Here is an 18,782-nt window from a genome sequence, read left to right on the forward strand (position 1 = left end):
ATTCTTAATACATTGTTTCTTCCGCATTGAAAAATATAGATATTTTATTTGCTGTCCGGTTTACTTACTGTCGCTGAAAAAAAGACAGATAGATCCCGACATTTCACATTACACAAACTTTGGAGCTTTTTTATTATTTAGTTTTATACATATTTTTAAATATTTCAATCAGATAACTATTATTCTAATTATTTTAATTAATTAAATTATTATAAGTATGGAGTTATTTAAATAACTTAAATTAATTAAATATTATTTTATTTATATTGTATATATTATATTATTCAAAATTTTAAAATTTATCTTTTATTTTAAATTATTTTTATTTTTATTATATATTAAAAAAAATTAGCAAAAAATTCTTCACATTCTCAAAATTACTACAATCATTATTACTATTTTCTTGACAAGTATTGAATATAATAATTTTAAGTTGGTAGAGAATTTAATAAAATAAATTTAAAATGTATTAATATACAATGATAAAATATTTTTTTTATAAAAAATTATAAAATATTTTAATATTTGGTTAATCAAAATTTAATGATATGAAGAGAATATAAATGGTGTTTATGTTGAAATATTTTAAATAAATTTAATAGAACAAGAACTTAATTTAATTATTAAAATACTTAATTTAAATATAAAATGATATATTTCAATAATTCATCTTCAAAAATTCTCAAATAACTTTATTTTTTATTAAACAATTTTCAAACAAAAATAACAAGCTTACGAAAATAAAATAAAAAAAGGGAAGCAAACCGACCCCAAAACAATATAAATTTTCTGGATCACGATAAACAAGAGTGAGGGAGCATGTTAATTCTTTTTTAATTAAAAAAATAAATCACATTAACACCATTACAATAACATTGAACCACATTAAGTACTTTAGCCCACATCAAAGTCACTCATCATTAAAAAAGACTCCACATTATGTATAGTTGTGCAAGCTATCAAATAGCATTTTTCTTACATCTTGAACTTTTCTTATATAGTTTGGATTTAATTTAGTTGTTTGTTTGGAAATTTTAATTTGGACTCTTAAGATTTTGCTTGTTTTTTTTTTAAATACTCATAATGACCTTTATGTTTTAAGTTTGCTATAAATTTGTGTTATGATTTTTTTTATATGAATGATTTTGTTTGTTAAATTTAAACTACGCTAATAAACATGTGAACATATAAAAATAAATTCAAAAAAGAAAACGAATTCACCAAACGCCATGTCATGTCATGAACTTTGCCGAAGCAACCTAAAGTGTGCATAGATTTAATCCAACATTCGCCTACTCAAGAGCTAAGACATCATAGTTGACTCTTAGTCTTAGTATGAGCTAAAAGACATCTTGGAATCTTAGCATCGGACACATTTATTTTGGTGTTCTAAAATTGGATTGAATTTACATCTTCACAATTTAAGGAGGGGTAAAAAATTTCTACATCTTGGTCTTGAATTTGTTGTGTGCTCTAATCTTTCTATGGACATGCCTTAGACTTGTAGTGTATACTCATTCATGAATCGGTCTGTTCAAAACTTTTTTAAATTGCTAGTTAAGTATCACATAGAATTCACCAAATGTTATCTTTTGAGCCTTTGGAAGCCACAGTAAGCCAAACCAATCACAACATAAAATTCATCCAACCATTGCACACCCCAAGAGCTATGCCATCATATATAGGTGACTCATAGTATGATATAGGTGACCCATAGTATGGGCCAAAAGACATCTTGGAGCCTTTGCACAAGACACATCTTCTAATGTGCAAGGGGAGATGTTCCTGAAATAGGTTTGTATTTCTTTTGTCTTTATTTTAAAGATACCAATGAGAGAAAAAAAAGAGTTTGAAATCCTACTATAGATAAAATATCTTTGCTCTTCCTAGCCTTCTAACATGGTATACATCATTAATTTTTTTATCAACATTATCTATTATTTCTCGTATTTTCCTAACCTTAACGAACACAATGTATTTTTTACTATCACTTTTCTAAGTTACTCTCTTCAATTTGAATAAGAATTATTCGCCATCAATCATGCAGACCTCACACTAATGGAACTTACACTTTCCATTATCAAATGTAAGTATATGGAACTCATTTATAGGTATCTTATAAGAGTTCAAATAAATTCGATATTCTTTACAAATGTTTAGGTTGAGTGGGAGTATATGATTGCTAGCTTCTTAAGTAAAATAATAATAATAAATTTATTTAATCTAATATATTTTTATGTGTGTTAACTGTTAATTATCTTTTGTACGTTATCAACCAAAACTAATAGACAAGCTTAAATCCATATGTCTATATAAATCTGCAAGGATGTTTAAAGTATGAAAGAACTTTTCCTTTCTTTCAAAACAGTTAAACAAAATATAAGTTAATTTTATATTTTTAAATGAGAATTTATTTTATATTTATCTGCATGATTAGAAGTTTTGGATGCCCTGAGCCCTCATAGAAAAAAAGTTGATATATTTTTGTTTTCTTATAGTTTAAAAAATTGATTAAAAAAAATTAGTGAAATTTGAACCTGTAATCATATAAAATTTTTAATTATTTTATCTTAAACTCTTAAATTATAATATTTAAGTTTAAAATTACACTATATTTAACTAAATAGTTTAATATTTTTAATAAATATTATGTCCTGACTTGAGTACCTATTGGGCAATGTCAAATATATTATATATAAATAAAGAAGTATTGTTTAATTTGAATTTTGATTGATTTTAAGAATTATATATTAGAATTATTAATCTTAATTATTTAAAAATAAATAAAAACAAATCATAATTTATATTAAATATATATTATAAAATAATAAATAATATACATAATATTTAGTGGTGTAATTTGTTTTACATGGCAAATGTTATCTAATTAAATTAATTTTATTTATATCTTGATTGTTCATTTGTTTATATATTACAATTTAATTAATAAATTAAATTTAAATTTTATTTTATTTTATTTTATTTTATTTTATAAAATTTAAATTTTAAATATAAAAAATATTATAATAATTCAAATAATTAAAAACTCAAAATATATTCTTTCATCTAATAATTTATTTTCAAAAACCTAATAAAAATCTTAAATAACCCAATATCAAATATATAAGCTCATAAATAATTTGACACTTTTTATAATTTTTTTATGTAAAAATACAAATACCATATACCAAGAATAAGAGTGTTACCCAACTGGATATTATGACTTTTGCATGTTAGGATCTACCTTTATAAAAAAATGAATAATAATGTTACAAAAGAAAGCAAAATCATTCTTTGTGAAAGATCTAACAAAACATAAAGATGAGAATATTGAAAATTCAATTCACATAGAATTTTTTTTTTTATATTCCCACCATAATAAAATGTAATATTTTTACCTATAAAATATTTATTTGATTAAAGTAATTTATATTATACATAATTTAACAAAGTAACTATATTTATTTTATTTTATATATCTAGTTTAATATAAAAATATTAATATATATTAGAAACGTCATAAAATAAGTTAAAATAATTATAAGTTAGTTTTAACTTGTAGTGTTCTAGGCTTACAAGTGATTAATTTATTTTAAAATTATTCATGTATTATTAAGAAGACCTAATCCCTGAATTCAATTTTAAATTATGAGCTATTTTAAAATCCTCATTAAAGTATAAATATCTTGAATCTCCTCTTAAATATGCATCATTTTGGAATAAACATTTTTCATAAAAAAATTAACAACATTAAATATTTAACATTTAGACTAAAAAACAACAATAAAACATTACATAAAGAAAAATAAATAAGAAAAAAAGTACAATAAGTACAATTCTTTTATTCAAACTAAGAACTCCCAAATCAATTCCACCTTTTTTTCAAACAAATATAAGAAACTTTTATAATGACATGTCATTAACATTTAAAAAATAATAATTTAAAAAAAATTGTAAATATTTTTTAAGCACCCTCATTCTCTCTTCTATTTACACTACATTCTAATTCTATACCAATTTATTTATATATTTTCAACATTTCATCATTAGTTATAATTTTTAAGTTTTTATTTTCTTATATTTAATCAATAATGCATTGTCTAATTATTTTATTTATCATTAATTGAATTATATTATTAATTTATTATTACTTTTTTTATTAGTAATTGAATCATATTATTGATTTATTATTCTTTTATTCTTATTAATAATTAAATCATATTATTAATTTATTATTATTTTACTTTTATCAAATTGTTCTTTAGTTTTTTTTAGTGAAAAACAATGTAAAAAAAATTTCAAAACAAATTTTGGTTTCTTTTTTTTTTTAACTAAAGAGAAACATTTTTTTCTAACAAAACATTTTCTTAAATAAAAAATCTTTCACTAATATTTTAAAATAGAAATTACACTTTCTTTGTCTTATATTTGCCTTAAAAACAGTAAAAATATAACAACTAATAAGGTAGAAGGTTTCTAGAAAAATAAAATAGATACAAACATAATATAAAAAAAATAAAATAATTAAAAAAATAATAATATAGAGATTATGAGTTCTTTTAGGAAGAGGATTGATTTAAAAAATTATCACAAATTTAATGGAGTTAATTTGAAAATGACTTATTTTAAAAATTGGGTAAGAGATCTATCCTCATTTCCTAATTCAAAATATTCATATCTTAAAAGACTTATTTCAAAATCTGTCCATAATTTACACTTACTACTATATATGTTAATCCTAATAAAGTAAGCATAACGTTATAAAATTTAAATTCATTAAAATCAGAATATACAAACAAAAATCCTAAAAAGACAATGAACGAATTTTAAAAACACTGCTCAATTTTATGAAATTACCTTAATAATTATCTTAATTGTGCAGATGATCACCTAATAAAAATTACGCAAATGATCATTTCTTATTTTTTTTTACAAAAATACCCCGTCGCGTAACGCAACGCAACCCTAATTCGTAGAGCGTGCTCTCGCAAAACAAGATACTTTTGTTCATAAAAAAATAAAAATGATAATTTACGGAAGAAAAAAGAAAAAGAAAACACATACAATTATTAGTCATTTCATTAAATTTCCCATAAAAAAACAACAACAGTCTAAAATTTGACTATTCGGATGATATTTAAATTGTCATCAATTCCTATTATTTAAAAAAATATATATATTTTCCCTTTTGTTCGATTTTTTTTTTTTTTAAGTATTGTCCTGTTTAACGGTTTTCAACAGTTAGCTACATATGGAGATATATATATAGGTATAGGTCTCCCCGAAAAACCTCGAAACAGTCACCATACGATTCCTATCGCCGCCTTTTCAAGCTTGAATCTTGAGCATCTTCAAATTGATAGAAAGGGTGAAGACATAGATACATACATACATACATAGATACATACAGAGGTTAGATTAGGTTAAGTTAGCCGATGGCGAGTATTCAAAATGGAGAGAATCGGTCTGTGGCTATCGGCAGACCTACCAATCCGATGGTCACGCCTCTTCTATCGGATCTTTATCAGTTCACTATGGCCTACGCTTACTGGAAAGCAGGGAAGCACAGCGAAAGATCAGTGTGAGTATCCAGTTTCTCTTTATCCTTTACATAAATTGATGCAGCAGGTTTAGATACTTATTAGATAGGACGTTGATGTTACACTATTTTCATTTCATCAAACTCAATTGTGACAGATTTCTCGATATATAGTAAACTGCGAAAATTTTCATTTATGAAATGTATCATCAGCTACTACCACCACTACTAGGGATGTTGCTTCTAATAATGGGCTGACAGTTGATATCAGGATTGTTTGTTCTTGTTGGTGATTCAGATTTGATTTATATTTTCGGAAGAACCCTTTCGGTGGTGAATACACAGTTTTTGCTGGTCTAGAAGAGTGCATTAGGTTTATTGCTAATTTTAGATTCACTGAAGAGGAGATTGCTTTTGTTCGTGCTTCTTTGCCAAACACCTGTGAGGTAAATTTGTTCTCTTTCATGGTAACTAGATATGATTGGTGTTTTTTCTTTTTATGAATTTCTTATTTGGCAATACAAAGTGTCTCTTTTACAGCTTAGCAGCATGTTGAATTCAAGTTTTTTTTTTTTTTGTTTCTGGTTTTACTGTAGCAAAACGTATTTATTGTTTCTTGCTTATTGGGAAATATGTGATAGGATTCCTTTTGCAGAAGATGGATACTAACTGATCATGTAGTAAATACATGGTTATGGTTTTATCAGCAATTTAATAATACTGGATTTATATGTTCATGTTTTCTATTGCTTTCCTTGGGGGGTAATTCTTATATTTCTGAACATTTAAAGCAATAAAGCTTTGGTTTTGACTAACTAGTGATGATTGGCTACATATAGGACGCATTCTATGATTATCTTCGGGGAATTGATTGCTCAGATGTTGAAGTATATGCTGTTCCGGAAGGTTCAGCTGTTTTTCCAAAAGTGCCACTCATGAGAGTTACAGGGCCAATTGCTGTGAGTACATACCCACGGTTCACTCCTATAGGATGGCCATTGGGGTTTTTCCTTTTGCATTTGATGAGTTTTTTTTTTCTTATTTATCGTGAATTCATTCTTCAATGATATTTATATCAGGTGGTTCAACTACTAGAAACTCCATTTCTGAATCTGATAAATTATGCTTCACTTATCACAACTAATGCTGCAAGGCATCGTTTTGTTGCTGGAAAACACAAACTTCTACTTGAGTTTGGGCTTCGACGTGCGCAGGTTGTTGATTTATTCATCATTTGCTCAAAAATCTTGTCATCTTCTTGTGAATATTTACCATTTCTTCTATGCCTAGGGACCTGACGGTGCAATCAGTGCATCAAAATATAGCTACATCGGAGGATTTGATGCAACGAGGTATGCTTTTTCTTTTTTGCTACTTCTTGTTGCAACTGGTTGGTTATCATCGTTTTTGGTGAATGCCCAAGGATTAGGATTCTACATCGATAGCTTACAATGGCATTTGCATTTCATTTATATAATTTTTTTGTAAATTATTTATCATTCTTACTTAGAAAATCTGAACTATTACACTACATATTAATAAGATATGGGTAAAAAACAGAAACACTATCTGGGTATGGGTCTGGATGTAAATGAGAAACCATTTGTTATTTCTCATTCGTCCTTAGAAAATCTGCACTATTACATAACATGTTAATAAGATAGCATATGTTTCTTATGTATCAAACCTCATCAGTTTCACCTTATGTCCAAACTTAGGTTGGGAGATTCAAGGGATTCAGTTTCAGATAGATATGAGAATTTTGAAAATTCCCTGCTATTATATGATCCTTGGAGTTGAATGGCTAGTTACATAGGATTCTGGACTCTATTCTTTGGAAAATGTCCACATTATTTATGTCTTTTCAGTGGAATAAAAAACTAGTCACATTGCAAGACCTGAGATCAGCTGAAGTATGATGAAAGGAAACAAACTATCAAATATTGAAAAAATGAGTTGAGGCGGACTTTGTCCAAGTAATCTAAAGCGAACAAATTAGTTATTGTTTATTCATTGAAGGAGATTATGTTCCGGAAACATAAAACACTTGATTGTAACATTTGGCTTACTTGGTTTGTGGGATTACGGTGCATATGCGAGAGAGATAGACCCACAACTGTAATGTCAGGGAGAATACAGAATAGATGGTTTTAGTGAAACCAACACCACTGTAACCCTCATGATATGTGTTAATCTACGTTTGTGTGTTTTATTTTTTAAATCTACACGTAAAACAGATCTTGGTTACCATATATATTATTTCATTTAGGCTTTTTAAGTTGTTCATCCATACACTGTATCATGTTCAATATTTTGTTGATACTTCAAACTCAAATTATGATTACAATGAGATATATTTTCGGTAGGACACTTCTTTTTGTGTATGTGACATTCTCTTTCGGGTTATACAGCAATGTCCAAGCTGCAAGATTGTTTGGAATACCTACTCGTGGAACTAATTCCCATGCATTCATCAGCTCATTCATGGTTAGCTTGCTTCTCAACTATTCTGCAAATGAATTATGAATCAATTATTTATGTAATCTATTGGGTCTTCTTTGTTATTGTATTGAAAATATGTTTTTTTTTCCTTTCCTTCCATTTTCATTTGGTATGAAGGATATGCCTATCTAGCACTGGATCTAGGTAACTGAACCAAGAAATTTATGTTTAATACAGCTCGAGCACCCATGTATATGATATACATACATATATATAATATTTGATTCTCTGAAGGTTCCTACATAATCAATTAACATTAGATAAATTATCTTCAATCTTTTATACCTGGAAGATTTCAATAACCATGTATGCCGAACTTCTTGTCATGTACAATGTCAGAAAGTTGACATCATTATTTGCTGATTGGAGCTTGGTTAAAATAAGTTTGGGGAAGAAAACAATATTTAGAAGCTGACTGATAGGTAAATAATTAAGGTGTTCAAGGGAAATAAATAATTTGTTGTGGCCTTGATGTGTAAAATATGAGCATTGTTTCTATCAGCGAAATTAGTTAATAAATTACAGATAAGTTACCACTTTTTTTCCTTCAATTGCTCAGTATTTGAGTTATTTTTACTGTACTGCTACCAGTATTAGTTTTTTATTTATTTATATTTATTTATGCTTGTTATGACTTTATACACAAGAACGAAGTCAGTGTTTAACCAATTCTTGTGAAAATAATATATAGTACAGAAAGATCCTCCTTTTCTTTTGTGTATTGGGTTTATGAACTTTATATCATGAGTTTGTTTCTTCCTAACCAAAAACTCTATCTACAGAGCTTTGATGAGATAACAGATAGGTCGTTACAAGATTCTGATGGTTCTAGCGTCTGTAAGGATTTTGTGGCTCTTGTGCAGACATGGTTAAACAAAATAAAGGTGCATTTAAATTGTTTTTTTTTTTGCTTTTCCATTGTTAGTAAAATAAGATACTCATGATATACAATTCATTGTACTGACGATATAGTGATATACTCTTTTTTTTATGTTATATTAATGTTGTGTAAATTAAGCATAGTCTGACTGTTTAGATTGTTTTGGATATTTGTCACAGTACACCAAACGTTTATTGTCCATACTGTGGAAACAAGGGTTGTTTCTTTCATAGGGAGTTTTAGAATTCTATATAACTTGTTGATTCCATTTGTTCAAGCTTTGGTTATTTGGCTGTAGCAAAGATAATTTGAATATCTGTTGCATTGAGGATGGTCATTGGAATCCTGTAACCAGCTCTTCCAATTCTATTGGGTGCCCACCATCTGTTCCTCCTATGTGACCAGGGTTGTGCAATCATTGTCTGTATAGTTTTCACCCCAATCTATGTCAGTTTTGTGTTCATCATGACAATTGACCAGATCAATAGATTTTTTAGCAGTAAGGGTAAAATAACTGATATGACTTAAATGACTATACATGAATGCATTTTTATTTAACACATGGTGGAAAGATAGCAGACTCCCACACATTCCATTTATGTAAATGGGTAGACATTAAACATGTGATTTGTAAACATGAGCTAGAGCTGTTTGTACAGCTTACAGATAGATCACTTTCTTATATTTTTTGCTTTTGTAGTACCAAGTTATATTGATCACTTACTATTTTTTGCTTTTGTAATATTTTAATTGACAGTGCTCACAGTCATTAGGTGGCCTTTTTGGCGACACAAATCAGAGCGAGTTGGCAGCTTTTACTTCATACGCTCTAGCATTTCCTAACAATTTTATGGCTCTTGTGGATACATATGATGTAAGTATAAATATGATCAAGTAGTGTGTGAGATCCTAACCAAGGTGAAAGCCTCATATATATATATAGCATGTCTTGTTGGATGTTTCTTTTCTCTATCACTGTTTTGAAACAGAGTTTAATTTTATTATGTAAAATATAGGTACCATGGTTGGGTTGCCTAGCTTTATTTTTGTACAGCTTTCTAATGTGTTTTTAATTTAGTTTTAGGGAACACCAAGAGATAAAAGAAAGGAAAAAGGAGAGCAAATTCATGTTAAAACATTACGAGTGCTGTAGCATTTACTTAATTATCAGGCTCTTGCAACCTTTTGTTTAACAATTCTCAAAATTATATATTTCTAGAAGCTTCAATAAGTTTTCATAAATTACTCGGAATTAATCTCCAAAAGCTACTAATTACAGTGAATAAATAAAAATATCTGTTTTTAATGTTTCTATTATTAGATACTCTCTGCAGCACTGTATGCGACGAGGTTTTAAGTTTTTTAGGTCAAAGAAATTTGGCTGTACTGGATTATTGATATCTACATCTTTAGAAACTAAATATACTGCATCTGTTTATCAGGTTATGAGAAGTGGTATTCCCAATTTTTGTGCCGTTGCTCTAGCATTGGGTGATTTGAGGTATGCCCCAGAGAACCCTTGAACAACCATCATGTGACTATATCAGCAATATTATATATTATGTTTCTTGATCTAATGACTAGTTTATACTATATAATTACAGATTTTATGTCGATAGCTTTACATTGCTGCTAATGTTTTCTTGCCAAACCACTCAATAGCTCATTACTCTGATTTTTCATCGGGTGATATTGATATGTAGGTATAAAGCTACGGGTATTAGATTGGACTCTGGCGATCTGGCTTATTTGTCACTTGAGTCCCGCAAGTTCTTTCAAGCTATTGAGAAGGAATTCAAAGTGGAAGATTTTGGAAAGACGAGTATCACTGCGAGTAATGACCTCAATGAGGAAACTTTGGATGCCTTAAACAAGCAGGTAAATTTCTGTTTTTTTTACAATTATCTGTGTGTGCATATGTATGTATTGAATCTATTGATATTATTTATTCCTTGATATTGTGACACTTGAAAATTTAAATCACGGTGAGGCTGAAAGTACAAATTCATTTATGCTTACTATAGTATTTTAGTTCATGATTTGAAAGAGAGCAATCATAAATGTTAACTTCTATTTTGGCAGAGATGCCACATGGTTGATTTTTCATAACCTGACTTTTATTGGAGTACCCTATAACAGTAATATCAAATATCAAGGCTATCTATGACTTGAATAATAGTACCTGTACAACTTTTTTTTCCTTTTATTATCAGCCTATATTACTGTATTCCTAACTTCTAAATATTGCATTTTTCTGTTTTATGGGAAGTAATAAGAAAACAGCTAAGTTTCAGCTAAAATGCCTGACTCATGTATTAGTTCGAGGGTAGTACAGGGATGATGTATGAAAACATTGATTTATTTAACTCAAAAAAAAGTTATTCATGTGAATGGAAAAGTTATAAAATAGCATGCATGTCATCTAACATGAACAACTATTGTTATCTCTATACAAATAAATAGGAACTGGAGTATTATTCTTGTTCTTCATACTTGATAACATATTGCCCATTTCGAAACACCTGGATTCAAAATAATTTGAATCCAAAATTGTATCAGGATGAAATTATGTTTGGAAACTAAACTGTCACACACAGATTCAGAAATTTATTGGTTGTTTGACATTTGGTTCCAGATCTGGATATAATAACAAAAATTATGATTTGTTTCCAAAATTGTGCTAGAACTGTAGTTATAAAAATTCATGATTTTTTTAAATAACCGACCGGTTGTTTCTTTTCATTAAATTAAAAAGTCGCTAGAAAACCAAATGACAAAAGCTGCGAGGTTCATACAAAAATCAAAGAATAAATGAAAAAATTCATGATTTTTAATTTATTAGTTTCTATCTCATTCAAGATATTAATAGTAAATGGAACATGAAGGGTTGAATATGTGCAGGTCTAGAGCTACACATACACACCTTGTCTTTAGGAACCTTTATATTTTGAGTATTCTAAATTCCTGTTTTTTTTACCAACATTTAGAAAACATATGGAAATGGAAGTTATAGTTTGTTTTCCTGCATGTTGGAGCTTATTTAGTCTCTCTACAGGGCCATGAAGTTGATGCATTTGGAATTGGAACTTACCTGGTAACTTGTTATGCTCAAGCTGCTTTAGGCTGTGTTTTTAAGCTGGTGGAGATAAACAATCAGCCTCGTATTAAGCTTTCTGAAGATGTTACAAAGGTTATACACATATTAATCTTGCTTCTCTGTTTATAGAAAATGAAATTAACCTCTCTTTTTTTGTGTCTAAGGTCTCTATTCCATGTAAAAAGAGATGTTATCGGTTGTATGGAAAAGAAGGTTACCCTCTTGTAGATATAATGACAAGAGATAGTGAACCCCCACCCAAGGTATTTAATCTAGAAGGATTTTTGCATATTGATGCTTCTGTATGTTTTTGTCATTCTCTACCTCTGCATCACATTTTCTCGGCTATGTTTAGATTGATGTTCTTTGGCATGTGTAGGATCCAAGACTTGGGTAGTTATGAAGTTATAATTTCAAACTTTACCATAATAAGAAACAAGAAAAGATGTTCTATGGCCTAACATCTTCTGATGTATAAACTATGACTAAGTTCTCTCCTAAATTTTGTCTACTTTGGAGAAAAAGGAAAAACAAAAAGCCTGCACCTAGAATCATATGTACTCAGTACTTAATAAAGTTGCAATGGGTTTATTTATGGTCTTAAACATGTCTTTCAATTGTTATTTTTCTGTTCATTTTATATAGTACTTTTGATAGAAAAGTAACATGTTATTTATAACTGGATTCAGGTAGGCCAGAGAATCCTATGTCGCCACCCCTTTATTGAATCCAAGAGGGCATATGTAGTACCACAGCAGGTTGAGGAGCTTCTTAAATGTTATTGGACTGGAAGTCCAGGTGAGAATTTTGGGATTTTTTTCTTTTAATTCATTGTTATATATTCCATGCTGCAAACCATATAATGAGGAATTCATCGTAAGAACGCCCTGATTTGAGTGGGGGTCTTGTTGGTAGCCTTCTTTGAGGGAATAAATTCAGGTCTAAAAAATTAGGAGCCCATCAAATTGTGATTTGTTCTGCACTTTTTATCTAACTCATTTCGTATTTGTACACATTCCTTTAGCTATCTTTATTTATTTTAAAGGTCAACTTCTATAACATTATTAAAATGTTAGTGAACACGAGCTGCGTTCACTTATTAACATGCACAAATAGAATGCTAGAGATTGATCCTCGAAAACAACTTTCATTTAGACAACTGTCGCAGAAAAGAAAGTTCTTTTGATGTGCTTAACCTGGCTATTTGCTTCATGAAGATAAACAAATGGAAGAATTGCCACTCCTAAAGGAGATTAGAAGTCGTTGTATCAAACAGTTGGAACAAATGCGGCCTGATCACATGAGGAGATTGAATCCAACACCTTATAAGGTAACAACCCTTGTTGTATCTTTTCGATTTATAATTTCAACCTAGACATCGAATTGGTCACAAACTCAATAAATATGTCATACTATTATTACACAGGTTAGTGTAAGCGCAAAGTTGTACGATTTTATTCATTTCTTGTGGCTTAACGAGGCGCCTGTTGGGGAATTGCAATAATGATATTGGGTTGCGACATTTTAGCACTTGCGAAGACGACAACAACAAAAAAGAACAAAGAATAAACATATTGATTTTATGCTTTAGTGCTCTAAATTCTTTGACTCTATATTTTAGCCCATTGTTCATAATTCATTACAATTAATTAAATTATTTGGGTTTTAATGTCTTTGATTGTGTGGATTTGTTTGTTTGTAATAAAAACCTTAAAATTATTTAATATAAGATTGTACAAGGTTTAAATACTAGAAAGTAATTAGCAAGATGTAGATCTCATTGCTACAATGTTAATTAGAGTTTGATCAATATTTAATTTTATTGTTTTTGTTTTTAAATTGTTAAATAAAAAAATATTTGAGTTTTTAATTAATTAAATTATTATAAATTTGGTAAGAATAAAGTAATAATATTTTAATTAATAAATAAAATAATTAAATGGTTTAAAAAAAATAAAAGGTTTAGTAAAATAATTTTGGAAAATTTGACAAAATAGCCTTAAAGATGGCCTTATTTGAATTTTTGACAAGCGCATAAAATTTTATTCGTCGGTGATATTTTTATATTTTTTTTTGACAAAATTGTCCATATCGCGAGACGCAATCGCCGGTTGCAAGACGCATGCCATGTAAAAAGTCAATAATGCCTTGTAAAAATTCTACAATCGCGCGAGACTTTTCGCAACGGGATGTTTTCAATAAAAAAAAATATAGCAGCGTATTTAATTTTATGTGTCAGTAAAAAAAATCAAACAAATTTTTTAAACTATACGAAGATAGATGTAATATCAATATATTATTTCTGAAATATATGTCATCGTCCTTCCGTGAGATCTTTTCCTATATAAATATACTAAATAATTATAAAGGAAATTATTAGGAAAAGAAGAGAGAGAGAAAGGAAAGAAAACTTTTATTTTGTTCTCTTTTGGTGAATGATCTGAACGTGTACACGGCTCGGGTTTGTTTGTTTTGTCCTAGAGTAAAAGGCAGTGGGCCCATTTTGCATGGTGATAGAGACAGTCAAACAAAAGCCAATTCAAATATGGCCCAATTGGGCTCGAAATTACCGACAACCAACCTTGGAATTCAGGTTGACTTTGTATGGAAACATCCAATCAAAATCCAGTTTGAGTAACAAAAATTACAAATTTATTGAAAATATATATTTTTTTATTATTAAATACCTCGTTCCAATATTAATTTAGATCTATTCAATCCAAACATAATAAGATTCTAGTTTCTCTCTTACAAAAATAAATTCTAAAAAAATTGGAAGATCAATCTTTTTGAGTTCGAAATATTTTAACATTATATGGTGCCTCGTTTTTCTTTCAAACTCGGATTTGAGTTAATGTTTGCATTTGGTTCAGTTTCACATGTTTAGTTAGATCGATTATTTAATCTCAAAATTTTATAGTCCGAATAATACTCTCGGTGAGTTGTTTGCTGTTCATACTTTCCGATTGTGTTTATGATTCTTTCTCAAGTCCGTGTTTGTCCATTTTTTAGCCGTAAAGGAAATGAAATAATTGGATTTAGAATTACTTCTCATTTTTTTCCGATAAATGTTATTCGATTTAATTTTTCATACAGAGGATCCCACTTACATAACCTCCCATGATTGGTATAGATTTCTCACTATTTCGGCCATATACGTAGATGGTCAAATTTATTTGGCATACCATCGATTAAGGATAATTTTAAGTGTCGCTCAAAATATTTAGTAGAGATTCTTTCGACACCGTTTCATTGGTTCGTTCGGTTTGCTTTATTTCAACATTCATTCAATAGAAAAAAAATGAGTTTGTCTTTTAGAGAACCCTCAACAAATCAAATTAATTAAATGTTAATATTTATATCATGAATTGTTTATTTTATAAATATTATCTGAATTTATTAAGAATTAATTTTTTTTATTAAAAACAAAAAATATTAATTTAAATAAGATAATATTTTAAAATATATTTAAATTTTATATATTAACAAATTTAATAAATGTATATATTTTTTCAGGTGTTTCCATTCTTAGTTGATCTTGATATTATGCTTGATTGAATAGCTACTTAATGGATTGGATTGACTATGATTTAACACAATGACATTGGATGTTCTTGTATGAATGTATCCATATATGTAGTTGAAAAAGAATAAAAGTAAAAATTATTTGAAACAAAATAATAGAGAGATTTAAAAAAGAAAACAAGATTACAATACAAAGTAAACAATGGAGCTGATTAACCACAATATCCAAAACCCTCCACTCATCGAAGAGGAATCATTGCCAGTAGATCCTCCTCCTCCTCCAACTTCATTCGATCCCGGCAAGGCCGCCGGTGGTGGTGGGGAGAGAACAGGTACATTGCATGTCCCGAAAGTCGCATTTTCCTGTCAAAATCGTTTACAATCAATCTGTAGGTGAAACAATTGCTAAAAGTCATATATATATATACATATCATCTTTGAAATTATTCATACTTATCATATTGTATCATCTGAATTATATGATATAAAAAAATCATAAAATGAATCATTGATTTTCTTAATACTTTTTTCTTTAGACAAAAAGAAGCAACATTATAAACAACAAACCTTGCAATAAGCAACATTATCACATCCACAAGTTAAATGCCCATTTGCTATATCCACAGCTTGTGGTGCCCCTCCACCATCATTCCTCTACAAAAACATAAACAAAAAAGCAGTTTATCGACTTTGATCTTTCTATGACGTTTAATATTCAAGTAACCTTACCTGGTAAAAATCGACAGCAATGAAATTCGGCCATCTTTTTCCAGAAGCTTCATAGCATGTATTGACCATGCTAACCAGTGGGGCAGAATTGTCAGCACATACTTTTGTTGCATTGGGGTCAGTAGAAAAATAGTTTACAAGAACCAAAGATATGGTAGATGTGCTCATTGAAGACGATTCTGATCGGCTAGTGCATGAACCAGCTTTCATTCCATCGTTTCCATCTGCATTTTCAGGTTAAGAAGGGGAAACACTTTTATTATAGGCATTCATTGTCATCACAAATTTAGCATATTATCAATGGGAGTAACTCTAATCTCTTCTAAGAACCTGAAATAATGGTTGCTTTTAGTAAATATACATTAATAAAAAACAAAAATAAGACTCACATTGGTTTTCCACAACATATTTCCAGTTATATGCAATTCCTTCTGATGCTTCTTTCGCAGATTTGGAGGTGAAGACAACTAGTCGCTGGTTTTGCTTGACCATATCATCTACAGTGGGCCAATCACCACCACTTTTGGGCATCCGTGACACTGGAAACCAATATTTATTGAGGCCAGAGGCATTGAATACCTTTGTTAAGCCCATTTGGGATGTCACATAATCTTCGATGAAGATAGTGACTATCTCTTCTACATTTTGTTCCATAAACAATTGGATTTCTTTCAGCACATTAATGGCAGGTTGCTGGAAGGAAAAAAAATGAAGTTTCGAAAATCAGACAATAATGATGCAACAGTCAAACCAAATAGGCAAAATATTAAGATCAAATAACCCATAGAAGATTGATCTTGAAAAGAGCCTAGGAAACTCACAAATGAAGTGGCATTGAAACAAGTCCCTGCAAATGAATGGCATAACCAGATGTCATTATTGAAGTCGTACATATCAAGCATGAATCCTCTAACTCCATTCTGCAAACAGGATTATTATTATCAAAATTAAGCATTACACTGTCATAGTCAGTAACAAGCAGGAAGAAGCCAAGGGCTACCCTTGTAGCAAATAAATGAACAAGTTTCTCTCCTGGGAAACAACCCCTTAGCAATTTGGATAGGATGATTAAACCAATCCAAACAAAATCATTAGAGATCAATGCAAAATTAATTCAGAAATGGCCCACAATTCATTTCAATAGACAAAAAATACTATTTCATTGAATTGTTTAATGAATTATCATTGCTGTTACCTATAAGGACGGGATGACAAAGCATATTAGCACATGATCAAAGTTCAATAATGAAAGCTTGGTCAGAAAATGAAGTTCAATCATAGAAGTATTACAAAAACAAATGAAGAGGAAGGGAAAGAATAAAGGTGGTTGATAATTTGGTGCTTTATTTTCAACATTTTTATAATCAAATGCCAACGCCCAGCACTAAAGCCTGAGGGGTATGTCAATTAAACAAAGGTGCATAATTCTAAAAGAGAAACACTGTCATGTCCACCAAAGCTTTTTCCAAGCAATAAGAACATGCCACATCAGCATGAAGCTGGGTAAAACAATCAATTTGATCAAAGAGGAAGATGATGACAGCCATTACAAAAAGTCAGAAAAGGCAGTTGAGATTCCCGAGGGAGGGAGGGAAGGAGACTAAGACAACGATTCGTTACATGAATACCAAGTCTCTTTGGTCGACTTTACCTTAAGCTGACTGGTGACCGAGTCTTCTTGGTTCGTCGGAGCTATGATGATAGATCCCGTCGCTGATTTCACTCCGGACAGTGCGTAAGAATTGTGAGTTGTCAGCCATGAATACCGATTGAAAGGAAGATCTTTCACCTGTTAATAACAATTGAGTTAACTGAATCAATCTTCTATTTGGAATATTGACAGATCGCTACTAACAGATACAAGCCTGTAAACGTAGAAAATATGAAATTACCTTGGAGACGGAGCTCAATGGTTGAATACGAGTACATCTGGGGCGAGTATTGCCATTTGCAGCACAAGTCTGGCAGCGTAATCCGGCATCGCATTGATTATTGGATGAACAGGTCTCGCCAATCTTATGAATAAGAGTCGTTCAGCATCAATTACTAGATTGAAAAGCAGTTTACAAGAACAGAAAACGAAAACCTGGAGAGATGAACCATAGCGTAGTAGAGAAGCAGTTATGAGTAGAAGAAATCCGATCGTGACGAAGTTTTGGCTCTGCAAAGTGAAAGCAAAGAGAGATGAATGAATGAAACAGAGAGCACGCAATGGATATGGAAGTTAAAGAGAGAGTTGATAAAGAAGAAGAAGAATGCATGCCTTCATTTCCGGAAGTTCTTCCGTTTGTTGCCTATAGAGAGAATAGCGACGAATAGGATCTCTCTTTCTCTCTCTTCTGTGTACGCGTGAGTTTTGAGAAATATTAGATCAGAGCGGTTACCTAATACAGAAGGGTTTGATTAATATTATTTAGCAGTTGCTTTATTTTGAATTAACATCAGGTATGTTTGTTTTAAGCAATATTGATAATTAAGCAATTGGGATCAATGATATAAAAAAAAAACTG

General features: G+C 29.7%; 2 protein-coding genes across 2 annotated transcripts; one reads left to right on the plus strand and one right to left on the minus strand.

Moving 5' to 3' along the window:
* Window positions 1-5,288: 5,288 nt before the first annotated feature.
* LOC124924148 (nicotinate phosphoribosyltransferase 1-like) lies at window positions 5,289-13,705 on the plus strand. The gene is made up of 15 exons (XM_047464224.1): window positions 5,289-5,581; window positions 5,838-5,985; window positions 6,379-6,498; window positions 6,619-6,753; window positions 6,830-6,891; window positions 7,951-8,026; window positions 8,824-8,925; window positions 9,679-9,795; window positions 10,364-10,422; window positions 10,625-10,799; window positions 11,977-12,111; window positions 12,183-12,281; window positions 12,708-12,816; window positions 13,236-13,348; window positions 13,445-13,705. Exons 1-15 carry the CDS (start codon window positions 5,436-5,438, stop codon window positions 13,520-13,522), a joined length of 1,674 nt encoding a protein of 557 aa, XP_047320180.1. The 5' UTR covers window positions 5,289-5,435; the 3' UTR covers window positions 13,523-13,705.
* Window positions 13,706-15,669: 1,964 nt separating this feature from the next.
* LOC124925088 (PI-PLC X domain-containing protein At5g67130-like) lies at window positions 15,670-18,541 on the minus strand. Its single transcript, XM_047465061.1, has 9 exons — window positions 18,536-18,541; window positions 18,359-18,433; window positions 18,165-18,296; window positions 17,924-18,061; window positions 17,094-17,192; window positions 16,662-16,965; window positions 16,273-16,496; window positions 16,111-16,197; window positions 15,670-15,906 (listed from the first exon to the last, which is right to left on the minus strand). Exons 1-9 carry the CDS (start codon window positions 18,539-18,541, stop codon window positions 15,727-15,729), a joined length of 1,245 nt encoding a protein of 414 aa, XP_047321017.1. The 3' UTR covers window positions 15,670-15,726.
* Between the last annotated feature and the right edge of the window lie 241 nt (window positions 18,542-18,782).

Source organism: Impatiens glandulifera, chromosome 2 (assembly GCF_907164915.1).
Source record: "Impatiens glandulifera chromosome 2, dImpGla2.1, whole genome shotgun sequence".
In the NCBI taxonomy this organism is placed as follows: domain Eukaryota; kingdom Viridiplantae; phylum Streptophyta; class Magnoliopsida; order Ericales; family Balsaminaceae; genus Impatiens; species Impatiens glandulifera.